Genomic DNA, 27,750 nt, shown 5'->3' with positions numbered 1-27,750 from the left:
CTGCCAGCATGCTCGATGTTACGGGGAGTTCTTAACGAATTCGCTCGCTAACATACCACCGGTCAACACCACCGGAGCCCGATCATGAGTGCGTGGACCTTGGTGATTCTATAAAGTAAAATCCGGCATATGTCGGGATGGTGATAGCTCGGAAAATATAATAATAGCGTAAATATTACCCTGATTTAACTCAGGTACTCATTCAAAACCTTCCATTGCGAGAGATAAGTGCTCTTATCACTAAGGCATCCGATAATCCGTTTGTTCTGGTAATGATGCAGGACAAACATAACTGTCTTATCTCATTTGGTGATTTTCTCTGGCAGGAAAGTTTGGTGATCTCCTCTCCCTCTCCCTTGATGTCGCGTTGCAAGAAGAGAATTGGAGTACCATTCCGAATATTCATTGGTAGCCCCTTCTTTGGAATATCCATTGAATTAGTTTCCCTTCTCTGAAGGAAGGATATCTATTTAGCGATTGTAATGAGATGGCCAAAATCAAATATAACTAAAAACTAGAACTGGATTTTTTGGAATTCCTTCCTAAAGACACGAATTTTTTAATCGTAAACAACTGGGCTAGAAGGGATTTTCGAAAAATGTCATTTCCAATCGACACTGATGACCACCAGGATAAGAAAAAGACAAATTTGTAACTTAATCTGAATATGATATTCTGTAAATGATCGCTACCAAGGCGAATGAAGCAAGTGAACCGTTTTTTTTCTTGGAATTGTCTTTTACTTTTCGAATTGTCTATCATCGGATATTATCTTTTAAGGCTTCCAAAGTCCGTGGTTTATCAATATACATTTCAGACTTAAATGACTCCAGAGGAAGAATTCTAAAGAGCGTTAACTTAGGTGACCGCGGAAGCCAATCAAAATACAAATTTTTAGAAATTAAGCGACCAGAAAATAATTTAATGAAGTGGTGGGAGCTGTTGAAACGAACATTTGTATACGCTCTTACCAATCAGAATTGTCACCAAAAGCCATTATTATGGTTCGACAATGCTTTTCATGGTCTGCCTCGTTACCTTCGAAGAAGAACTGTCCAATAATCCTGTTTGCCTGAATTTTCATTGGCCAAGATTTATTTGAGCTTTATCGGTCATAATAATTTTTTGGCAACAGCCATCGTCAGTTTAAGTTTTTCACCACGAAATCCGCCTAATCCAAACCAGATAACTTGTCCTTGTCTTCTTGGACCGCCTCGTTCGATGTCGGCCTTCATAGTTCCTGTTACCAAGATGATCAATGGTAGTAAATTTTTAGTATGAATGCATTATGGTGTGTTCTGAAGGATTAAGTTAAACCTCAATAGCCAGGCAGGAAAAAAGACAGGCCTACGGTATTATTATCTAGCACGCATTTGATTTGGAACATTGTAAAGCCTAGGCAGAAAGACGAATCGAGAGCTTGACGCGTAACTCACATTGTCTCGTATGATTTATTGTTAATTGGCTGCAGTTAATACTGAGCTAATTATAATTTTCCAGCAGTAATAAGGAATCTAGACATCAGTGGTCAGTTCACAATTACATATTTCCTCAATCTTCGCAGTTATCGGCAAGGATACTTTACTCACATTTGATATTTGGTTCATTTAGATGAAGAATTCTTCTTCAACACCTTGCGATTCAGTAACTAAAGCCTCTAATAAAAAGTATATCACTGAAACTTTAAAAGTCTTAAAATGGATTCATTATAAAAAACGCCAACAGGAGTGTCTCAATGTGAGTCTTATGGCTCTATTTAAACAGCTTCTTTTCAAAGTTCTCACAGGTAATAAGCATGTAACCACGTAATTATTTATGTGGGTTTTTGACCAACAAAAGATGAAAAGGCAGCAACAACGTGACCTTTACCATTATTCAGAAGCTGGGAAATGTCATCTCACTGCCGGCATCTCCATTCTGTTAACATCATCATTTTCGCCACTTATTCTGCTGCCGCAATTAAATCCTCAGGCTTTATCCTCTCTGCTTGCTTCCATTCCATCTGAACAAACGGCTGCATAATAGTCCCGAAGACCTTCAGATATCCTCCATTTGGTCGTTTGGCGCTCACAGACTACTCCGGCTCTTGATTTCGTCGCGTTGGCAACAAACCCCTGGGAACCCATCTGGCGAATTTTGCGCCAAGTACCTTGTCCTCGGCACAATGTATGGAAACTCGAGGGAAATTTTTCACCGGTGTATGTATGTCAAATTGAGTGCACCTGTAAAAGGCTGCTTAGTAAAGTGGAAATGTAAAGTATCAATTTTCTCCACAGCGCCCTTTTGGGTGTGTTGCGAACTCATCTGCATTAGCGTTGGGGGTGGCGTGGGAGAAATGAGCAACAGCGTTGAGTATCGTTTACTTGTAAGCTGAAATATTCTACGAAGCTCAAATATGTTTTTATAATTTTCATTAGTGTTACAGTGGGGAGACTTGAAGCTTGTGCATATGCAGGCATCTTACTCGGTGGATGGAAGGTTAATTTGTTGAGGATTAAGTTGGTCCTTGAGTGTAAAGTACCCTTCACTTGATTTGTGCGCACATGACGTACAGGTAGTCCTAGATATGAAATGTCAAGTTGGTTGTTTGCTTCTCCTACCCACATGAGAATCCCAAGTGAATGAATGCATGAGTGCTGCACTTACATACTACAGAGGCTGGAAAGTGTCATAGGCATGTATATTATTGCTTGTGAGTATCGAGGGCTTATGGGATTTCACACTCATGACGGCATCTTCATTGTATGAGCCTTCCAAGTCTCCATTTTTTCTATGGCTTCCATTTTCCAATATGTTGAGTTGATTATCCCGATCGCGAGTACATCAATGCTGATTGCATTATGCTTCCTCTTTGGTGGTGCATATTTAGTTTAGGATTCTGGCTTGTGAGGGTATTTGGAGTGCTCTATATTGTCAGACTCTCCGTATCTGCATTGATGGACAGAGCATCGAAGGCGTCGATCAATTTCAGTTAATGCAAATATTTCCTGTGACCACCGGGGAATCCCGTTGTTTCGATTTTTTCAAGGACGCTTGTCTTGTCGCTTTTCTATTCTGCCTTTTTTACGACGGTTTATTCTACGTTTCCCGTCCGGGCAACGTGGTCCATTTACTAGATGATCCATCTCTGATGGCGCTGCAGACCCTCTGCGTCATGTTTATCACAAAAACCTCGCAATCGAAGACAGTAGACATGAATGTCCTTTGAAATTGAGTTTGGCATCAGCTTCGCTACTTACTGATTTTTTAAGTTATGCTATTAATTAAAGGGTTAAATATTGATGAAAATGTATAATACTGCTGTCGCTTATAACTATACGTGTGTACGACAATCCCTCAAAATTTGACCTAAGTCGTTCAAATAGATCGCTCACAATTATATCAACTGGTCTAAAGCGCGTTTGGAACAATGTGTTTAGAAGTTCGTAATATTCACACGCTTTCAAAATATACGCGACACTCATTTACTAAGCTCACAGGAGGATATAACACTTTGTATATTACTTCTATAAGTATATGCTCTGAAACGAAAGTGTTTTAAGAAAATTGATTTTTTTGAGAAAAAGATATCAGACGGCCCTTAAGCAGATCATGCGGTATGATGATGGCTTTCCCGGTTGTTTATTGGGCTTCGGTAGCAAAACTACCTGCTGCCTTTTGTACTGACCGTGAGAAATGCGTTCCAACGCTTCAAACCCACGGATAAACCAGTTGGATCTGGTCTTAGCAGCGAGATTCGGGACCCTTTTGGAAGCTGCTTCTCAGTTGCCACAAAAGCGACTCAAACTACTGCCACGAAATTTTGTGAGAATATCTTATTTGCAGAACTCTTCACATGCATTGCGTTTAATTTAGAACGCTGCGAAAAGGGACCTTTTGAAAAGGGAATAGGGGAATGCTGGAAATGATGGTTCTTCCCATTGCCGTCACCCACTCAACACGTTGTTTTGGAAGATTCTGTTATTTCTTACAGCCAATGATTGTCACTTCATTATTTAACATTCCCAGCGCTCTTTTTCGATAATGGTTTCTGCAATGCTCCCTTTTGCTTCTTTATTCAGTACAGGTTAAATTAGTTTCGTAGGAGGAGTCGTTATTCTTATATCCGGATTTGCGGATGACTGTGAATGAGTACCTGAATTAAATCAGGGGAGAGAACAATGCTGACCACAGAGCTTTCTACAGTGTACCATTATTGTCTACTATACTTTAACACGTCTGAAATACTCTAATAAATTTTAAGTTCCAGATCCAATTGGATTGTCGCTCCAATGATTATTGTTATTGTAGTATCCCCATAACCCTTACTCACAGGCCTCTTGCCTGCGCTCGGTGGCTCTTGGAATCTGGGAGAGGCAGAAAGTAGGAAGATCCTTTCTTGAAGAAAACTTTCCCGAGGTGTCTTTGTCCCAGGCCCTCCTCGGACATTGGCAACATGTAGCCAAGACCAGCGCTGGCTCTAGTCCCATCATTGTGGAGTCAGACCCTTAGCGAACCAGTCAGTTAGCCTTCTCATTACCAGTGATGTTCGAATGTCCTGCCATCCACCACAGGAATATTTAGTTTATCGGCCAAGTTGCAATAGTAACTACTGTGGCCCTGCCTTTGTGTCGTAAACATTCTTGATACCAGGCGATGGATGCATGCATCAAAATGAGCTATGGATGGATACGTCCAGTGAACGATTTGTGGTAAAAGTGCCCAAGTCGCAGTCATTTAACATCCCTAGTGACTAGAGCTAGTCTAGTTTCCTTTCCTCCTACCATGAGTCTAGATTTTCGTTCACTATGGCTAGATCACTCGCAAATTCTTACGCAAAGTCCTTTTTGTCCATTCATCGTGAGGGAATTAAACCACGCAGATCGTAAACCAAGACAGCCTGAAGGTCTTTTGAAATCACCATTGAGGATCACTTTCGACGCCATACAATAACTCAGCATGTTGGAAATTTTAAGCCCCTAATTTTCCCACCAACCACCCATGGTATTTGTATGAGGTGCATAATTGCCTTATAGCTATTGATCCGATAACATATTAGCGCAATGGCCGCATTATAGTGTTGAAAATTTATTTGAAAAATTTTGCAGCTCAAATATGCTTTAGATGATATCGTTGACTGCATGTTCCCTTCATTGGCCTTAGGGGCGGGCACTTGTAAGGTTACGCTCCCAAGCACGTAATAGAGCCGACATTGTGGTTTTCCTCAAAAGTTCCCGGTCTGTCAGTTCCCTTCAGCTCTGCAACAGTATCTTAATGGTGATGTTTTGGTTGCTTTTGACACCAAGTCGTTCTCAAGCTTCAACGTTATTAAGCTCCTCATCTGGCAGCCAGAAAAAAACACTTGGTAAACACATGGTAACTCAGAAAACATCTCCAGAGTTAGTTGCACACCTTTGCAGAAGTCATTGATGGATGATCAGTACTGCTTGAGTCAATCGTTCGTGATTTTATCAACTAAATTTGGCCGACTCAAAGCAAAGGTATCTTGCGATGACGTGGTCCTTACAGGTAGAAGAAGTTGCTGATCTGATGTACTGGTGTCGACTTCGATGGCCTTGGCTGCAAAGGAAGACTTTGCCAGCTCTACTCTCTTTGCTGTCTTGTGTGTTGACTAGTCGGGATCATCAGAGAACCGCTGCGTTTTGGGTTTGCCCTTTTTCACAGGCGCCTCGAATTGGCGTTTATCCGAAGATATTGTTTTGCCCAAAGATGCTTTGTTTGACCGCAAATGCTCATCCGTAGGTCCCGAATTTTAACAGAAGAGACCTGCTTCATCTATCACGTGAATAAGTGGGGAAACTGAGTTTGGACTCAGGGTTTTGCATCTATGAGCTCAGGAATGTCTCCTCACTCAGGGCTGCATGATTATGATCGAAATTAAGTTTTAATTCTTGCTCTGGCTTTTCATTATTACTCTTTTATGATTGGCAGCCATGACCTTTGTTTTGATGGGGTGGTTAATTGACCTGGAGGTCATCTGGTACCCAGAGTTCATGTACATTGCCTTGGGACTTTATTGCCGCTTAACTTGAGGTTTCTCCTTTGGTTTCCCAGAGGATCTTCCTTATTATGCTCCCTCATCATCTCAAGGTATCGTCGAGTGACGCGTTTTTGTATACAGTAATCTCGGAATAAGAAGTTGAATAACGAAAACATGAAAAAATTCTCCTAAATTTCAAGTGCAAAATAGAGCAAATAACACACATCGAAGAAAAATTTTACATTAGATTTTTGTATAATATGGAAAACTTATAACAAATGAGTTACATTTATTGACCACAAACTGCACAACATTTTTTACTCAAAAAGGTGAAGCAAGGATATTTTAGAGCGTTCTTCTTCTTTTTCTTCAGTCTTTGTGCCGTTCACAAGCGGGGTCGGCTCGTCGTGATCGGCTTCGCCATTTGGCTCTATCGAATGCCTGATCTGGGTGCAATCTCGAGGCTTTCATATCCCCATCCAGCGTATCAAGCCACCGTTGCTTAGGTCTGCCTTTTGGTCGTTTACCATCGACTTCGATGTTCAGACCAATCTTTGCAAGTGAATTCTCGTTTGCACGAATTGCGTGACCATACCATCGAAGACGCCTCTCTCGCAACTTTTCCACGATCGGTGCAACCCCATAACGATCGCGGATATCCTCATTTCGGATGTGATCTAAACGTGTGACGCCACTAGTCCAACGTCAGATCTGGGCAGATCACTGCCGCTGACAGTGATTGTGCCTGTTTCATGGGGATCGGTCGTCAGAAATTTAGTTTTGTTTAAATTCAATCTGAGACCGTGTTGCATGAGGCGATCATTCCATTTTTGAACAAGTTGCTCGAGATCATTTTTGCTATCAGATGCTAGGAAAACATCATCTGCATAAAGCAGTGTGTGGGGCGCTGGACGTTGGATATCCCGTGTGATGGTGTCCATAACAAGGACAAAGAGGAGTGGTGAGAGGGCACTTCCTTGATGAACTCCAACAGAGACACGAAGCGGTTTTGATACACCCGCCATACTTCGAACTTTACTTTTCGGATCGTGGTAGAGCAATTGTGCCCAGCGTACGAGTTCTTCTGGCACGAAGTGTTGTCGTAAAGCATACCAGATGAGTTCGTGTGGTACACGGTCAAACGCTTTCTCTAGATCCAGAAAGGCAATGTAAAGAGGGCGATGCTTCTCACGGTGTTTCTCCATGAGTAACCGCGCAGCGTGTATTGCGTCAGTAGTTCCGCAGTTCTTGACAAATCCCGGCTTGATTCACGGTTATTTCAACGATTTCGCGAATACGGTTGTCAAGAATGCGTTCAAAAATCTTCATGGTATGGGAAAGTAACCGAATCGGACGGTAATTTGAACATTCTGCTGGGCTACCTTTCTTTTTCCATATTGGAACAGTGGTACTTACTTGCCAGTCAGATGGTGTTCTTCCTTCCTGAATAACCCGGTTAAAGAATTCACTGAGCCACAATGTTGGGTCCCAGCTCTTTGCTTTCCAGAGCTCAGACGCGATGTCGTCAGGTCCTGTTGCTTTCCCCGATTTCATTTGTTTTATTGCCTCCTCGACTTCAGTTGCGCTGACTGGTGGAACTGCTCCAAATGTCGGCAATGATTGTGGAAGTGGAGGATGAGCAAATTCTTCAGTTGAAATCTGCTCGAAGTATTCTCGCCATCTATCCGTCGCGGCTCGACGATCAGTAAGCAAAGTACCGTTCTTGTCATTAACACAACAGAAGTGTTCGATATCCTGTGTGCGTTCATCACGGCTTTTAGCAAGTCGGTACAGATCTCTCTCGCCATCCCGAGTATCCAGTTTATCGTAAAGATTTTTGAAATGGTTCGCTCGGATGACAGCGACCGCTTTCTTTGCTTCCCGGTTGGCATTCTTATAAATTTGCCAATTAGCAGGCGTTTTATCGTCGAGAAATTTGTGGTAGAGGCGTTTCTTTTCACGGACCTTCATTTCAACATCATCATTCCAAAGCCAAGTATCTCGGTTGATGTACCGCTTACCCGGCTTGGTGACCCCGAGGGTTGCAGAGGCCGCTTTGTGGATCGTGTCTTTCATTTGGTTCCATGATTTTTCCACATTCGTAATGGTTGGCAATCGTATGAGTGAGACCGTTTCTTCTTTCTTCTCACCAAATCGCCACCATTTAATGCGCGGCGGGCCAGTGCGTTCCTCACGCCGTTTTATCGGTGGCTTAATTCGCAGGACAGCAATCAACGGCCGATGTTGAGGTGGGATGGTCTCATAGGGAACGACTTTGCAATCAGTGACAGTGGTAAAATGTTGACGTCTTATGAGAATATAGTCGATTTGCATTTTATTGTTCCCACTATAAAATGTGGGAAGATGAGACAATCGTTTGATGAACCATGTATTCATAAGTACAAGGTCATGGGTGTCCGCAAAATCGATTATACGCTCGCCACCTTCGTTGCGCGCTCCGAACCCCTTTCCCCCATGGCACCTGTTACCGTCTGCCTTTTCACCCACATGACCATTAAGGTCGCCGGCAATGATTATGTAATCGTCAGCAGGCACGTGACAAGTCTTTTCATCGAGAAGTTGCCAGAAGGCATCTTTCTCGGCATCAGGTCGGCCTGTCTGTGGTGCATACGCGGTGAAGAAGTGAATAGTGCGATCAGCTGATATAATGGTGAGCTTCATCAGCCGATCATCAAATTGTTCGACTTCTTTAATGGCATCACGGAAACCCTCTGAGATGGCAATGCCAACACCATATTGAGTGTGTGGGTTACCAAAATAGAGAAGTTTGTAGCTATTTTTACCGCGTTCGCGTTCAATGTCGCAGCTTTTGGAACCAGACCATCGGGTTTCTTGCAGAGCGCAGATGTTAATGCACCTTTTCCGAAGGGCTCTTGCGAGTTCCTCGGTCTTTCCAGTTAGGGTACCAACATTTAGCGTGCAGACACGTATTTGTTTTGTTCGTTGTGTGCGGACTAACTTGCTTACGTCCTGACGCCGTCCATGCGTCAAGAACCCTTGCCCATTTCTCGACAGGACCGGGGCCCGTCCTGCCGCGTCGACTGAGGTGGACGCCCTAGCATTTCTCCGAGGCCTGTGACTTAATCCGATCATCATGTTTGTAACGACATTCTATGCATTTTCTTGGTCGACCTGTCGCGCGGCCTGTCACCAAGAGAGATCAGGTAGGATTTAGCATAGTAGAATAACTTCAACTATACTCTATTTATCTCTTTCCCTGATCTCAGCATTTTATTTTTGTTTTACTGAGGATAGTACAGAGTACGTTGCCTCAAACCCTCCTCCTTTACCTGGGCTTGGGACCAGCATACTATGTTAATAGCATGGCGGAGTTATTTTAGAGCATTCTACACCCACATATATAATGAATTTCCCCTACTGGACTTTTTTTTAGGGACCCTTTAATATAGTTCTTTTATTATTGATGCACCTTAAAATTTCAGGCTTTATTTTGCTGTAATGAGAATTTTTTGGGATTGTCTGTTAGTTATGCTCAACCGGGCCCAAAGCAAAGATTGTGCGGGCTTTATCCTTTCAAATAATTGTGTATATTTCGGACAGGGGGAAATGAGGTCCTTCCCTTTTTTCGACACCCCGTATAATTCGAAAATTAGTTGCGTACTGCCTTCCCCGGTTTTCCTTAACTTCCATATGAAAAATACTGAACCTTAAAATTCAAATTCCTTCGAAAGGATATCATTGCTGTTTAATAATCTCACATATTTCATAGACTGCGGTCCATTCCGCACGCAATTCTCAAATATCAAATTCCGTTTCAGGATCCAATTTGAAAGCAATGTCCATGAAAGCCCATACAAGATAGCGAACACATCGTAGTCTCACGTAGTTTCTGCACTATTCACCCCCAAAGGAATTTCCACCCACAGCAAACTTTGCCAATCTTTTCACTGACAATTCAAAGGTACAACGGATACACGGCATTCAGGCTTGCCGGGTAGATTTGTATCTGGCCTGAATTTTCCTTTTCAATCAACTGCGATGCCTGGGGCTGTTGCTGCAAAGCAGAACCTCTCGACGGCTGCCAAGCATTGAGACGCATACCTCATTGCTTTTCCACTGCTGGCAGTCGGCATTCAAGTTTTCCACTACTGGAAATGCCCAATGCTGCTGCGGACCTTGAATTTTCCGGCCACAACATGGTGATACACATGTGTCGCTTGCCAAGCGACGACATTTTCCTCTGAGTGGAGTTGCAAGATTTTTCACTTCTGGGATGTCAACAGCTGCTTTCGCGTGGAAAATGTAGAAGTTTTCCGACGCTTGGCTGCTCGTCGTAACGTCGTCGCGTCATTTTGCTTTCGAAGAGCTGCACGTGCAAACGCATTCGGTCCTTTTCGGGGCGCGCTTTTCCTCGACCTAGCAGTCACGGATTGTGAATTTTCCCAACGGTGAGGTGGTGTTTAAACAATTTTCCGGTACTGAGTGTTCGATTGGGAAAATTGGCGCGTACTTGAGGTGCACATGCACCGCAAGTGAACGGGACGTGCTGACACCATTGCGGGGAGAGCGACACCTCACGTGGAAATTGCCACCCACCCACCTACTTTGGAACTCTGCGGAAAGTGGATTATTTATGGGTGAAACGTAAGTTGAAGTTTAGAGTTCTGATTGAAATTAAGTTGAATGTTTATGGCTTAGTGTCTCAGCGGGGACCTTGCGTTGCGGCTGAGGATAAGGGAGGTGGTGGTGTGATGTAGAGACGTTGCGTTTTACGATGCAGTTAAAAGAAATTGACCTTAAAATAGAATCAGTGACTTAAATTGGGGATCAGATGATTTGATTAGATCCCGAAAACACATGTGTTTGCGCCCGCTTTTCACTTTATTGCAGTGCCTAGAGTGTGAGTTTCGGCTGGGATATATCTGCTTGGTCGCTTCGAATCACAGATGGCCATTTACGATGTGAACAAACATTATGCTGGTTACGGAGCGAGTTTACAACGCTAAGGAAATGTGTAATAAAATATAATTCCCAAACCTCAGAATAGAATAATGCGGGGACTGACGCCACGAAGGCTGAGGAAATTTCAAATGTTTTAAGTATGTTATGAGCTTGTACTCATAGCAAAAAGGAGAGGAAAAGGAAAACAGGAGAATATATCTTTTCTTTGAAATCATGTTAACTACCCTTACTGGAGGTTCAATTTGCCCTCCTTCGACATTCAAACGGATTTAAAGGGCAATGAAAAATCTGATGACCGAGATTTTCCCTGTGTAAAATTCTTGAATTCTGAGGAGTAAGTGCATTTTTAAGGACAGATCCCTGGAAGATTCACGTAGTTGCTGGTATCTATCGAGAATTGAGTACGCTTCATTCGTGATGTGGTTTGTTTATCTGGAGGTGATTACTCCCTGACACCTTAATTAAGTTTATAAATATTCAAAAACAGCCATTTCGCGGTAATCACATTCAAGTCAAGATCTTACAAGCATTTGTTTAAATTCGCAGTAGGGGCGCTAGTTTGCAGAATTTGGACTACAAAATCTATACCCGCAGAGAGGTATAAAAAGGTGACACGGTCTGTCCAATAAAAAGATAACAAACTGTGCTATAAGATAAGATTATCCCATGGTTGTATGCATGCTATGAAGTGTTCTCTAAAGTAATCAGTATCTGTAATCTAACTGAAATCTAAAAAAAGATTGCCGGTTGATACCAAGGAGGATTTCAACCCGATTGAACCGATATTTTCAGAGGAACAAATTTTGCGATAATGGTGGTCTGCTCTTTTAAGTTATTCAAGTTCAAGTTGTTGCAAATTCGAAGGAAGAGGCAAACGCTATTGGTTCGGGGTGCATGGTTAAAAATGAAAACAACTTAATCGAGGTGGCAAAGGTAACTGCGAAAAGTAAGCGACACAAGGTTAAACTGGGAAAATGCTCCTATGCAAAAGTTGAACATTTTAAGAATGCGCAATCAGGAGGACGTCGTTTCAGGTAAAATCAAAGAAGTGGAATAAGTGCAACGTTAAGAGAAGACCTCAAGGTCAAACTGATGATCAGCAGCAAAAACCTGAGACCCCATAGTTGTTACTGTTATAAGAGTAAATTAACCCCAATTTTGCCAAAAACGACTACAATTGAAATGATATGAAGATCAAGAGTGTTGAAAACGACCGTGGCGTATGCTCAAAAACCAGGTGGAGCGTAGTTGTTCATCGGTGGTCGGTCGGTCTACGGCCATGATATCATCAACGCATAAGGAATTAATCTCAACGCGATGTTTGTATTGCAAGTGTTGGACTGCGGGCATTATCGAGCGCAAGTGAGCTGCTGAAGAAATTTCAAAACGGTTTCAAGGACGAACGGGGAACACGTTGAAAGACAGTCGTCTCGTTATAGTGCAATGGCGTAGTGCAACGAAAAAATTCAATGTGAGATCATTGCAAATGGTTAAAAATAGAGTGCTGAAACAAGCGAGGTAAGGTTTGACAATGTTCTTATTACAAGGTAACAATCAATCAACTAGAAAAACTATCAAATGCGTTGAACGGCAGTGTCAAATCCTTGAAGCTGGGTTTGAATTTTTTTACAATTTTATTTATTATTGTATCTTCCACTTTTTGCAGAGCTAACAATAACCAAATCTTATTGACTAAAACAAACACGTAAATTCCTCCCTAGCGTTTAGAATTTCTGATTATTAAAGGATTAGCTTTAGGAGTATTCTAAGTTGAAAGATGAATTAATTTTGGCATTTGAATGAAAATTATTTAATAATTTTCTGATAAGAATATTTAGGCTAAAAGATTCTCAATATTTATTAGTTTGAGTAAGTATTTCGTCATCTACAAGAGAAGTAGTTAGAGCTCGATGTAAACTACTATTCTTGATAAACTAAGTTGCATTTCTTATTATTCGAACGATCTTCGACTGGGTTTGTTGGAGCAGTTTGATGTTGGAAATTTTTGCTGCAACCCTTAACTGAATTCCGTAGGTCCTGACGGGTTGACATAATTACAAATTACAATTGTACAAAAGTTACTTGTTGTATAGTGATAAACTAGAATTTTGGTTGATTAACCGGTATATACTTTAGCCTGCGTTCGTTTAGCTTTGACATTTCTTCTCTAAGTAAGACGGCGATCGAGGTGGAAGTTAAGGTATCAGACACTGTCGGTTTGTGAAATATTAATTCTATTTAACGCAATGGGCAGGTAGGTTTTCCGATTCGGAGTCAACTCAGCTCTTGTTCTCTCCACTGTTCAAATTTTTCAAATAAATTTCTAGTGATCTGGAGGCATCCTCAGAGTTCCTATAAGAGGTAAGCGTAGATATAAGCAGACTATCATCAACTGGCAGATCGGAAACATATACCATATAATATATTGGCCCTAGTACACTTTTTTGGGGACATCTGCTTTGATAGGATCATCTTTGGATGTGAAGCTTTTATCCTAAGCGGAACAACCTACCTTTTATATAGGACTTCAAGATATACTACATACATATCATTCTAATCTTGTACAATAGCCTTTTTGTCACACTCTGTCGAAAGCCTATCGAGTAATATTGAGAAGGCGGGGGAATATTTTTTTTTTTGTTGAAAGCTTGTCTTCTTAGCGAAACGATATGGTGAACCTGTTGTGTTTTGCCACGCTTTTCTCAGAAGCCAAATTCGGGGATTATATTGTGACTTTTAGGAACGACAGCATCTGTTATGACAGCGGTTTTTAAGGAATTGTGTAAAACAAAATCTTATTAAAATCGGTTTACAGTCTGTCTGTCACATGCGTTTTTTCTCGGAAACGGTTACAGCGATTGGCACTAAATTTGGGAAAAAGGTGGGAACTGCGAACGCTCGCACCTACAGCCTCAATTACGTCATTCTACGTCAAATTTAAGGGGGGTCCCAATTTTTTTTCACCACATATAGTCATGTGGGGTCATTAAAAGAAAGGTCTCGGTTAGTAGTTTTCTTATCCTACCCTTAGTTTTGACATTTGTTGGAATGGTGGGGAGTGGAGCGTCGAAAGTACCCATTTCTTTCACGGACTTATTCTAAGAAACTACCCAATCGAAAAATCTGAAAAAAATCAAGAAGTTGCCACTATATGGTGCCTAGGCTCCGAAATACTCTCCATACCAATTTCTGTTCAAATAAAGTTAATAATAGTGTATTACTATAATTTTTAGCGGTTGACTGCAAAACCCCTCTTAAGTTTATCCTAGAGACATGAGCGGTAACGGTTATAATATAGAGCATGATCCAATTAAGTTTGCTGGAAATCTCACTATTACTAACAAAGTTGTAATAGGTAAAAGTCACCGCTTCTGTACAGATTCAAGGCTGAATATCCTCACCTAATATATGCATATATAATACTTTACGTACTAGGTACTAATGCGACAAATGTCCACTCACATGTTTTTATGAAAAAAATACACAAAACATTTCATATCTGAAGCATCCAGCTTCCGGTTTCCCCACTTGTTTAAATACTTTTGATATGAAGTAGCCTTATCGAGCGGTATGATCCCATAATACTTGCACCGAAACTTTTCCCGGTTTTGCAACCGCAACTTTAACGGAATTTCTTCACTCTTGAGAAAACATCTCTCAGCTACTTTAAGCCCACTTCCTGAATTTTACTTTTCTGGACCATTCAAAATGCTCCGGTAATTTTTTAACTCAAAGTTCCTCATCTGCTGGGACAAAATAGGCTGCCATTTCATTTGTATGGAGTCGTCCTGCCTCGAACCAGTCTCATTATAAAATTAAGATTCCCACAAAATCCCCAGCGACATTTGTCCTTGCATACATTTTGTGTTAGTCAGAAATAAACTTTAGAAATGCGTTTAGTAATATGCAGCATGAGCAGACCTATGTAAAAGCAGCAACGTTTATCTAGCAGCGAATGTAGGCTTCATGACTTTCGTACATATTAATTTTGTGTCAACTTCTCCTTTGGCTCCAGTTTTGGTACTCAGTAATTCAAGCATGTTGGATCATAAATATTTGTTCGCCCACATCTTTTAAATAGACGTATCTGTCAGGTTTAAAGAAGAAAGAAAACCGCACATTGGAACTTCTAATTTTATAATTCAACAGTAAGTGAACAAAATTATGATAATGAATACAGTCAAAACTTTACTGTACCACAAAGTCCAGAATTTAGCAAATTTATTCTTACCATTTGCCTGCTGACTGCTCTTCGCTCAGTCATGGCTCACTCGTCAGGAAATTAGAAGAAAAAGAATCCGCTGAATGAGTCTCAAAAGCAAAAGAATGGTTAAATATTATTTTAAGTGCACCGAAATTAACAAATTTGTTAAGATTTTTTTTTCAAATATCTCGCCTTTTTCAAAGATTTATTTAAAATTCCGATTCAAACGAAATCCTTGGCAGGACCACTTAACTCCCATAAAGTTCCTAATGAACATAAAAATTTATCTCTTATTCTGCAAAACACATCGCTCCATCTAAACGACTTCCGACTCATTACCAACAGTCAAATTGCCCCAATAAATCTTTTAATTAAAATCGCCTTCCCAAGCCCACTCCAGATTGGACGTCATTGGTAACGGTGAAAATCTACCGGATGACCTCATGTGCAATAATTATCTCAGCGGATTTCAGGGAGGCCGAGGAGAAACCAAGGATCTGGACCATCATCAGGTGTGCACACTGCCGGGGAACATCGCCTGCGAAAGTGTCGTCACCGTTTGCCAATGCGTGCGCATTTCGCACTGCTCCCGAAATAGATTCCAAAAAAGTGCGGTGCACACGCGACCACGCACCACAGCTATTTCGGTCCTTTAGACATGTTTATTTCCCCTTATGTGTTTGTGATTATTTAGCTAGCTATTCTAGTAGAACATTGAGTTAACCCGGACAGCAACATGGAGAAAGACATGATCTAATTGCGGATCGGAATCCCAGGGAATTGATCGGAACATAGGCGCATAATGGACACCAAGATGGGAGTAAGCGTTCAATGGTATTAAGTGGAACCTTATTCGATGTATCCACATGGCCCTACTATCGAACCCATTGATTTATACTTATACAGTTAGTCTATAGTGCTATCTGCTTCTAAATGTTCATTGACTTAAAACACTCCCCGTTCCCACGCTCCTCGTTCGGAACTTTGAGCCTTCATGCTTCGTAGCAATTGTTCAGTACCAAGGTATTCGGGACGCGTCATCTTTAAAATTGTAGAAGTGACCGGATTTGAAAATTTAGAGGTAATAAATTATTTTTCATATCCAAACACCATTCCAAAATGAGTGAAAATCTACTGCGGTGATTTCAGTATGGTAGGTGGAGGAGGATTTTACAGTACGAAAACATTCTCTGCTATCGTTTGGCGACGAAAACTCTTTGAATGTTAATTTCGGAATGGACCAAATGCCTTATATTGATAGCGACAGTTAATCGATAAATGCTGATTTATGTCATATCCACTGAGGAGAGGCTTTGCGTTGATTAAAATTCAATGGGATCTCTTAGACTCGAAGGCGAGAAAAATATCCAAATCGGTATTAGATAACACAAGGATTGGTCATTGGCGATACATTTATGGCGGAAAGTGTTAATGTTTTCTTGTAAATGGTAGTCTGGCTAATGAAGTCAAAATTGCTACGGCAAAGTTTATGTTTGTACAATTTAGAGAACTTTGCTTTTGGATGGAGTTGTTCCTGGTGATAGCATTAACCAGCAAACAGAGGACCTTAATTTATTATTATTATTGCAGTTGTATTGGCAGGTGACTAAAAAGCACAGTTATCTTTTTTCTACCTTGAAGAGCTATTGAAATGAGATCCAGTTCAAATTAAAATATTGCGGTATCTATCGCAAAATAAAGGAGTTCTTCTAAAATGAAATTGGCAGCAACGTCATTATTTCCCTAAATTGCTAAGACTGATGAGAACTGCATTTTCCACGTCTCTCGTCTGCAATTTAACAATGATGACCTTCATAAAGCCTTAAGGGACACTAATATCTGCTGCAGACAGCACCAATATGTCTTTGAGGCCACTCTTTACAACACCAACGTTATAACCTTTTACATTTATTCAGCGTTATTCATGCTGCATGGATAGGTTGAAGATATTTTATCTTTAGCTTTCAACCAGATGACGTTCAACATTATTCTGAAAATGCAGCAAACAAAGTCAGGTTTATGGAGACTACAATATCTAGACCCCTGATGGTTAATTTCGATGAAATCAGGACTATATCAATAAAAGATCAATAAAATAACATTTTTGGTTCCAACTATTGAAATTTAGTTGGCGAGTTCTCTAAAGAATTATCCAAAGTGCTAGCAAATGGCATGGTATAAATGGAATAGGCAACTTAAATGTTTGACAAACCCCGGCCTTTATACCCACTCTCTTCAATGATCCTAGAAATCTCTTTCATGTTAACAAAGGCCTTATAGTGCTACCTTGTTTTTGACAAGCTGAGATTCTCACAACATTGTTTGCTTATATGCTGAATGATCAACTGGTTATGGTACTACATGATACCCAGAGGTCTCCTATCGTGAGAAAACTTTGCTATTCTGCATTGTTTTATGTTTTCGATAGTTTAGAGTAGATCCTACAATCTATATCGAAAACTAGTTAAAGTTACATCAAGTCTGGATAGCGGGAACTTTATGCTTCAGATAATGAGGTTTTGTATATTTTTTATGTGGAAAACTTTCTTAGGATGCAATGCAATATTCGGTTTTGTATCGTTTAATCGTCCATAATTTTGTTGATAAAATTGGGATTTCTACAAAACTTTACGTTGTCGTATCCTAAGTTATGAGTCCATTTTATGATTAACTAAAAATTGAAACAAGACGGAAAAATAAAACTTCTGTCAGGTTCCCCATCTAAGTGCTACCCACTCCCAACAGCACTTAACCTTTATGATCGGACGGCGACCACTTCACACATTGAGTCAATTTCCAACTAAAGAAAACTTTTCAATAAGCGGATCTATTTTACTTTATGATGGCATACATTTTGAGTCCTAATTCTCCGACATTCCACCCGATATCAAAAATTTAGCTAGTTTTGAAAAATATTAATTGAGCCCATACATTTGATACCTCACACGACCATATTCCGAGAAAACCAAAATGTCATTATATTCGTATGTATGGGGAGTTCCCTTAAACTCATCACGAAATTTTGTGTGGATGTAAAGTCAGAGAAGGATAGAAAATTTTAAAAACATCGTTAAATCAATCCAAGTTACAACCAGATTCTTTGAGATTATAGATTGTCAATTCATTCCTCAGAGAGAGGAGATTGGCCATTTCTATTGTTGCATTCAGGCCTGAGCCGATGGTGGTCTTTTAATTATCTCCAAATGAAATAAAGTTGTACAATACGGTTAAAAACAATGGCAGAAGCGATTGGCAAGTCGTATAACAAATGACATCTAATTCATTGTGGATGGGTTGGAAACTTTGTGATGCTCGATTCAAGTTGAAGTGAGATTTGACAAGCTTTTATAACTATGTTAGATTCTGAAATTAATTCTTGAAAAATGTCGCTGAAGACGAAAAGCACACTTCGATTTAAAGAAAATTATTTTACAATGGAATTCTTGATTTGTGTGTATGCAGTATGCATTTCACTTTTCTCGTTTTTCCTCGTTCTGTTCATTGTCGCCAATGACTTTCATTTGTGAATTTTCTTCTACTTTTGTCGTTGCTCATATTCTATTGATTATAAATGCATTTTGCATACACTGGTGGCGAATCTAATCCAATCAGTGAACCTTTTTTCTTGAAGGTGGAAATCTTAAAAGGCCCTGGCTCCTTACCTTACCCACCAAAATTGCCTTCCAATTCCTACCCTCTTTCCCGTGAAACTGCCGCAAAACAGCTAGCTAGCTACCTAATCCCACTTTAGACCATCTATTGTCCCACAATTGCACGTTCTTAGCCACCTCAGTTTCCAATGAATGTTCCATTCGTCGCATTTGGTGGCCCGCTATGAAGAGATACTATGACTTCTTATTCTGGGTGCATGCAGTTGCCATGTTACGGCGGTTTCTGGTGAGAATCGCGAATGCTAGTTCTGCATGCTGCAGCCACTTCTCTACAGCGGTGATTATTTCCAATGAATACAACTCAGGACCCTCGAAATGCCTTGAATCCACACTGCTACATTGTCGGCATAGCTTACTGTTGTTGCCTCCTCTACAACCGCCACATTAAGGATACTGTTTTTATGTAATATTCCACAACAATGAGAGGAGACAACCCACTCCCCCTCCTCATCAGTCTCATGCTAAAGCCTCCTTTCTTTCAGATAGTTGTCGATAAATTATTTTCAAAGACTCCATCTACCAAACAGTGAAACTGAAGCACAATCTAACTGTGTGGATGTCGCACCCCCCATCAAGGAGTGAACAGCAAACGCTATAGACTTAATCGCCAGTTTAGACTTATTCGATATTTCGTCAAAACCCGATGTTTTATTCTCACATATCTTGCTGAAAATTTCCAGTAACTCTTTCCTCCTCCTGTTTGAAAGGAGATTGAGGCATGTGATTCATGGATGTGAACGACGTCGCATTATAACCAGAACTGAGCGATTTAAAAACCTCGGATCAATCCTGTCAACCAACGGTGGACTGCGTCATGTAATTACTTTACGCATTGGCGCAACTTGGATGAACTGGAAGTTCACAACTATCGCTTTTTGTGATTGATGAATTAATAAACATTTCAAATTCAAAAATTATCGCAGTGTCACCCTCTCTATCGTTCTGAGTGCTGGTCGACTATAAAAGACATTGAACAAGGCTTCGTCGTAATGTAGACGAAGATGATGCGTTGCACGAATGGCATAACACGCCATGATAACATCCAAAAGGAGGATATTCGCGATCGATATGGGGTTGCACCGATTGTGGAAAAATTATGGGCAAGGAATCTAGGTTGATATGGTCGTATAATTCGCGGTAACGAGAATTCACTTGCCATGATTGGTTTGAACATCGAAGTCGATGGGAAATTATCAGAGGGTCAGCCGATACAACGATGGCTTCATACGGTGGAAGGTGATTCAAGAGCCACGCATCTCCATTCAGAGCAGGCGCTTGACCGAGTAAAATGGTGGAACTGATGAAGAAGAAGAAGGGGAGACATTTTTGGATTAATAATGAATTAATACCTTTTGCTTCATCGGATAGTTAACTTGAATATTTTTCGGGCTTCCTTGCGGGAGCACCTTTTCACCTCCTGGTCAGTTTCGGCTTCTCTAGTATTCCTGATGTGTGTATCATCTAGGCCTTAATAAGCCACATTACGCTGTACTTCGTTATATAAATTTTCTGAGGTTGTGCCTTATACACTGTTCTGATCCAGCTAAACTTTTGTGAATCTTTTCTCATCCGTTGCGGCTTCTCAGACATGTTTCTCATGTTTGGACATGCAGGTCTCCAATCTTTTGGCTTGTTATTTAGATCGAAGACGATTGCCCGATATTTTCTCTCGCTAGCGAAGAATGTTAGGTCTAATCCTCTCTTGCATGGTACCTTGACTTGGGTAGCTAATTTAATTACAAAAGAGTTTCCAGAAGGCAACAACCTCTTGCATTCGTTAGTTCCCCATTCTGTGGTCTACGAATTGATGTTAGCGGCAATGACCTTGAGTTTTCGTCCTTTTGCAGTCGAAACTAAACTATCCGTTCTTTCCATCTTTTTATTCGACCAATGGAAGACACGTCGCTGCCTCACATCCTGGTAATATGACACTTTCTCCACACCTTCTGTATTGGTTAGATCAATCGATAGAAGTTGTAAATGCACCTGACAATTATCTCGGTGTGAACTTTCTTCTGCACCCTCTTGTTCTTACGCCTTTTACGTTCCACCTGAGTTTAACTGCCACACAAATTGTACCTGCCCTGCAGAAGGGAGCATCTGGTTCCTCAAATGCGGAGAGTAAATACACCTTGCTTGCGCATCAATTTAAAAAATATTTTTTTAATTTCAAATGGTATAGAATGAGAGAATTATGGAGGCTAATAATTATTAAATTGGACTATTGTACTGTCGATACATAGTAAAATGCAACTGTACCACTTTCCGTAAGTCACCCTGGAGTGATCTTACCAGCATTTACCCAAGTCTTAAGTTTTACAAATCCTATAATCGAACTATAAGATAATTGATTAAAATTACCTTTTATAATTACTGGTGGTGGTTGTGCCGGGAACGCGACAGATATTTGCATCTTTATCACGCACGTAGGCTTTGTTTTTATGTAGGGGGTCAAAGATTCTCCGAACGATCTTTCTTTCAAACCAGATAAGAATTGGCATCTTTGCCCGCTAAGAATCAGCTGGGTTTGAGTAAATTTTGGTCGATTTCAAACTTACGGTCTCCTTTCTTCATTGCCTTCAATTAACCGGTGCTATTTCATTTTTTTTCCTTTTTGGTGATAAAGTTGCCACAAAGTACTTTGTTTTGCATTCACTAATGTGCAGTTCATCACTTCGCACTGCTTCTGCATAAAGGCAGTTTGAACGTCTGGCGTAGTTTTCATTTTGTTATCATCGTTCGTATAGACCAGCATTTAGACAGTTTATTTCACATTTTGTAGAACCAGAAGAACACAATAGAGCGTCTCGTCTGAAATTGTTAGTGATGGTGTAAAGTCTGGAGAAAATATCCTGCTGATTTTATATCCCGAGTTTGGTATTATAGTCGATGAAAAATGGTACAATTGTTGGCCATATTTCAACAGTTTTTTTGCCGATTACTGCAGTGAGTCCTTCAGGGTTTTACGTGAGCACCTGTCAGGAAGACTTAATCCCACGGTCTTCTTAAGACACGGATTGAGTTTGTGACCACAATCAGAGCCCCGCTGAGACAAGCAACAACGGTACCAGTCTATACCAAGTGCATGGATTAGCATTCATACTGGTGGATGCAAGACCTACTTAAATCTCTACTGAACTAAGGAGTACGGCACCCGTGTTGAAACGCAACACCACGCCGAGACCCGAAGGTCTCTTCTCGCTTGAGCATAACCAACAACCCCTACGAAGCTCCTACTAGGGGGCCAACCGCAAATAACCGGGCTGTACAACGGGAGTTCACCCGAAGTATGAGAGTCCAGGGGCTATCTCGGTTCCCATGGTACCAGTATACCTCTGGTGAGGTTTCGTGACCAATTTGGCACTTCAGATGAGTCCCCGTTCAGACCCGGGTCTGATCACCCTGATTAGGCTTTTGGAGCATTCGCCCACTGCATCACGGCCATCAAGCCAAAGTGAGTACAGCGTCTCCCGGTGCCACCACTATGGAGGTTCTCCTCGGCCACTTGATTTTGGTTTGGCCGATAGGGTTGCCGCCCCGTCTTCCTCATCGCCACCTCTGAGCACCTGCCGACTACTGCAAAGAGAAAATTTGATATGATGCTGATTTGCCCAAAATGACATTTTGTTATGCGCCCATGATATTCTGGGATATGAGGTTAACTGACCCAACAATATGGCAGAGAATTTCTTATGGATCATATTGTTGACCCTATTCACACTTTCCGCATATGTCCCTTTAGCTTTGCTTTCGTCATGGGCAGCAGTTTGTTGTGGATAGTCTTTGGACCCCTCCAGCAACCACTTCATTACCATCTTTATTAACCAATGCTACTTTCTATTCTGCAAATATTTTCTTCCTTTGACAGAAGTACCTAACATTCCGTCGACCCATACGAAAGGCTTCATGGTGTACCATCTGGGCATTATCGGTGTCTTTGCTGCTAAACATTTCCCCCATTACCTTTGATTTTTGAAAGAAGTTTTTCTACTACAATCCCCTACTTTACTTGATTAAAATTCCAAACTTTGGCATTCCCATTCATTCCAATCATTTATTTCTGCAAAAAAATCCCGAATTTTTCACTGCAGATTCGTCCAATGTAAACATTCACTAGCTCATCACTATTGACGTGAAACTCTTAATTAACTTTATGAATTTACGCATGTTTTGCACTGATTAATTCAAAGCCATTTGCCAGCCGAATATTTATAGACGAACTAGTTCACTTCAATCATTTTTATTCGCTACGAGTATGTGCGCGAATATGATTTACAGCGCACCATTATCTTATGCTCGGCGATGCTTTCTGCTACGCGTCCTTGATTTGTAGAATCTGCATTCGGGCTATTCGCGGAGTGATGAAGTTGGCAGACCCCTTGGTAATAAAAAATCAACTTTGGCTAAAAATGACCGCGTGCTCTCATCCACCACAAAATGCCAAATCATTCAATCATTGAACCCGAAATAGCGATCCGCTGATGTATCTTTCGTCTATGCAGATACAATTGCGCTTGCATAAGCGCTGACTTTCGATTTTCCGCCCCGAAAATGACTCCTTGTTGGACGTTGACATGCACTTGGGTGATTGGGATCGGGAACAAATCAGCGCACTTTTGAAATAAATTAACACTGCATGGCTACAAAACATTGAAGATCATGCAACATGCACTTGGCCACGTAAATTAATGGTTATGCTCACTAAATGCCACAATGGCCGCCAATTTTTGGCGAAATGCTTCTACTTCACCCTAAGCATCTCTTCTGTGACTGCACCGCCTTCTCAGTACATGTGAATTGGAATGCCGCAAACGGCGCCTTTTTGTTCCTTTTCCGAGTCGTTGGAGCGTTTGTAAACACGAATTCGTCACAAGTTCAAATCGAGTGTGAACGATCTTATCTCTGTGATAGTGGCGATGGGAGCTGCCGATCGTGTCCTTCCTATCGACAGCCGATTGTCGATAAGCGGTAATTAGTCGCAAATCGATCGATAAGAACGACACACCTGTCCGAAACGAGCTTCCTCAGTCCCGAGATCACTATTGATAACTGCCGTGACTCATCAGAATCTTTCAGAGTTTCTCCCAATTTCTGCAATAAATCGACGAAGAGTTGTGTCCTGTGATGTAATGTTATTGTACAAATGGTGAGAGTGCAAAGCCCAGAATAATTGTGTGAAAATCGAAATCTTTGCGGGCCGAGTGTTACGAAACAAGTGCATTACGCAACCAGGTCGTTGGTGCGATCGCCGAAAAGCGCCTAGAAATGGCTCCTGAACTTACGGAAGTGCTCTTCTCGCTCCTAGTGAGCTACGTAGGAGCACTGGAGCTTATTTTTGTTGTAAAGCACCTTTACCATTGGATATACCAGCACCAGCGACACCTGCTTCAAGGTGGCTCAGATGGTGAGACCATTGAGGAAATGCAAGAGCGGATAAAGGCAGCAATAGAAGAGGCAAAATTATTGGAGTTTGGAGACTACAAGGCTATGGTTGATGGGGTACTATACAAAGATGGCTTCCGGGTTGATCCTGAGACGATCGATATACAGAAAGAGCGAGAAATGGAAAAAATGAAGAGGCAGGTTATTGGTGGTGCAGAAAACAATTTAGAAGAACATCTTGAGGAGGTTCATGAGGAACCTTGTGTTAAAGTAGTGATACCCCCGAAAGAAAAAACCCCAGCTGCTAGGTTGCCGACCCCTGACGCATCTACACCGAGTATAACAGACGCACAAACGAGCAACACGCTTTCAGAAAAACAGATCGCCAGAGAAAGGGCTTCTCGTTCCCCTGCTGGTGAAATTCAGACTGTCAATTATTCAGAGTCTGAGCGTCAGGCTCCCGACGGAGAGGACCATGTACCTGTCGAACAATATTCTGAAGATTACCTCAGATCCCTGGATGGCATCAAACACCGTCCCTTGGTCCGGGATGACGGAACAAGTCACCGTCGAGCATTCAAGAAACGTCGTTCCAGCGATGATTCGATTTCTTCAATTGATTCCCGAAAATCTCGCGAGGAGGAAGTCCAAATGTTCACATCACTTGAAGAAGAGGAATTCGAAAAAATGAAGAGAAATGACGGAGACTACGTTCCGATACGATATTCCAACGATGCTTCAATCAAAAGCGGAAAGCACCAGAAGCGGAGTAAAAAGAGTCCTATCAAAGACATATCCCACAATGAGAGTAATAAAGGATCCTTTGGGGAGCTGAATGATGAAGGCGATCCGTGGGGAGAAGTGAAACCCGAACATTATAAGAATTCGCAATTCTGGCAACGAGAAAAGGCTATTTCAATTGAGGAGGAGAGAGATGAAGAAGAAGCAAATCTTTGGGAAAAGACGAGAAGCGAATTGGCCCCTAGTCCAAAGGAACACCTTGAAGCGGGCAAAAATGTAACAAAAGATTCGTCTTTTGAAGAGGCTACCAGCACACAACATAAGGAAGCTATTGAAAGTCTTCAGAAACATGGCTCTGCACATTCAGTAAGTGAAAATGAATTTCTGCATGCTCAAATGACAATCAAGGAACTGCGGACATTTCTTATCATTGAATGTTTTCAAAATCAGTAAAGGACACCTTCCAAATTTTTCGTCCAGTTTTAGAAGCTCGGCATTCGAATGCAGTTCAGTCATTGCATATAAATTTCTTCGAATGGATGTCAGGAAGTGGAGTGGATGCTTGTTTTCATTTACCATACACACAGAACAAGCTAGGAAAGTCTTTCAACACCTACAGAAGTGCACTTCGGCACTTCTCTGAACAATCGATTCTAAATGGATGCTGCGATATCCAACTATTCTGATTTCTGCGAAAATTGCTTGATATTCCTAGTCTGACTCACGCGTTATTTTGAGAGTGAATCTTTCGTGGGAACTAGCCAATTAATTTCATATAATCATTTGTATTTGCGCTTAAGATCCATTGGTTGCTTATCTGGCGCAATGCACTATATCTGAGAGCCATTATTCAATGGGGTTAAAGTCTACGTAAAGGAATAAATGGCAAACGATTGTTTCAACGCGACTTTTGTCTTTGGATCATTTAAACCTAATTGCGGAGTTTGCAATCATTATGTTCAGAATATAACAAAACGCCTGCTACCTCTCCTGTTAGTTTGGTTAATATGAGGAAATGCTTTAATGCAAATTTTCACTTGTCAGATTTGAACATGTCTAACAGTAACAGTTTAGTAAGATTAAAAAGACTGCACACATATTCTTGTTTTTCCTAATCAAGTTGTAAGCGGTTGGAGGAGCTCCTTCCGTGTGAACAATAACCAGGCAATGCCCAACTTCAGGCCCTTTAAGTATGAACATAATAAGGCAACCATTTATGAGGGAATGGCTGACGCATATCCAAACATCGATCACGTTCTGGTGTATGGCAGACCACGTAACAATCCCCATTTCCGCCAGGCCTTACACAGATCATGGAGGAGGTACCTAAAAGTTCATATTGATTTTTACCTCATAATATACCAAGTGTGTTACCCCCTTTCTTCGCAGTAATATTCGACTCTCGCGGTTTCCGTAGAAACTGCACGTTCCAATGGTATACGAGAAATCAGCGGAGAAATGTTGAATACTGAGTCAAGCCCATTCCTAGCCTCCTGCTTATGATCAGATGTGAACATTAGCTAGGAGAATATATTTTGGGTGTATTCTATCATGACGATGAGCTGTCAATTCTTTCCATAGTCTGGCAAAATATGAGTATTTTGCTAGTGGAAGTTTATTGATCGGTGAGGTGGCAGCCCCAATTGAGGTTTACCCTCCAGAAAGCCCTACAATCGCATTTTCCAATTGGCGAACTCTTTTCCAATGTTGCTGTTAGTATCGACTCCGAATGTTATGTCGGCTTTCTCAAAGGTTGTTTTCTTCATTCTTCATCCGGTGGTAGGTCTCCTGGACTCTATATAATCGAAATTGTTTGGTTAATGTGCCTAACTCGGTAAAACCGCGAAGGACTTCGATTTGGGTCTCAAATTCCTTTCTCTCAATGTAGCCCGTAACATTTTACACTATTATATATCGCTCTGATAACATCTCTCAGTTTCTTGGAAACATTGAATATGTTCAAATCTCACTGGTGGCAGAGGGATTTGTTACCGTGACTGGATGTCTGGTAACAGTCGACTCAGCTGTGAATGAGTACCTGAGTCAAATCAGGGTAATAATCTTGAGTGAGCGCAATGCTGCCCACATTGCCTCATTCAGTGTACTGTAGTGTACGGTCTTGAATGAAATGTTTAAACACACTTTAAGGCCCTGATCCAATTGGATTGTTGTGCCAACGATTATTATTGTTTCTTCTCAGGGGGGTGCTATCTTTGTAGAGCAAGAGGCTTAACTTAAAAAAAATTACAACTAAGATGAACTCCTCAAGGCCAGTGCGCCCATTGTAAATTAAAACTCATTTTGTCATGAGCATTTCATCGACCAACAACTTGGTGGCTCCTGCCTTATCTGAGAATACTCCCGCGCCAACTCTGCGAAACACTTCTGATCCTTCGGAGAAGAATACTGGATCATAATTTCTCAACACATTGTCGATCTCCCACTTTGTCCTTCTTAGATAGCCCCCAGCAAAATTCCTTTTGGGGCTCAGGTTGCGTGTGACGTAGTTCATTGGAAATGCTCAGAGTTCACAAGGTACTTTGTCTAGGATGTTACTATGGCTATGGGTCTGCGCTGACCAACATCCAAATCCGCGGGGTTGTGACAGTACTCAACGATACAGCGTATTTAATATCATGGTTCACGGGGAGGAGGTGTATATTGAAGGCATCTAACGGGCGGGACTGTAGAGTGCCAGTAGCATCTACATATAAGATAAAGTGCGTCTTTCGTGTAACCGAAAAAAATGCAAAGCATCGTAATATCCTTGTAATTGCCATGTTAATCTGTCAACCACTTAAATTTGGTTGCCTCCAAGCGATTCATAG

At 41.2% G+C, this 27,750-nt stretch overlaps 1 protein-coding gene across 3 annotated transcripts in view; it reads left to right on the top strand.

Moving 5' to 3' along the window:
- Nucleotides 1-27,750, top strand: part of LOC119647447 (four and a half LIM domains protein 2) — a 258,080-nt gene that overhangs the window by 112,095 nt on the left and 118,235 nt on the right. Inside the window, exon 1 of one of the 3 annotated variants that reach the window (XM_038048372.1) lies at nucleotides 24,003-25,288. The exons of the other annotated variants lie outside the window; for them this stretch is intronic. Within the exon in view, the coding sequence (XP_037904300.1) occupies nucleotides 24,065-25,288 (1,224 nt within the window). The 5' untranslated portion in view covers nucleotides 24,003-24,064. Of the gene's footprint in view, nucleotides 1-24,002; nucleotides 25,289-27,750 lie in introns of those variants that run through there. 3 annotated transcript variants of the gene reach the window in all.

Source organism: Hermetia illucens, chromosome 2 (assembly GCF_905115235.1).
Source record: "Hermetia illucens chromosome 2, iHerIll2.2.curated.20191125, whole genome shotgun sequence".
Classification (NCBI taxonomy): Eukaryota; Metazoa; Arthropoda; class Insecta; order Diptera; family Stratiomyidae; genus Hermetia; species Hermetia illucens.
Note: the sequence above shows the minus strand (reverse complement) of the source record. Positions and strands in the feature narration are given on the sequence as shown.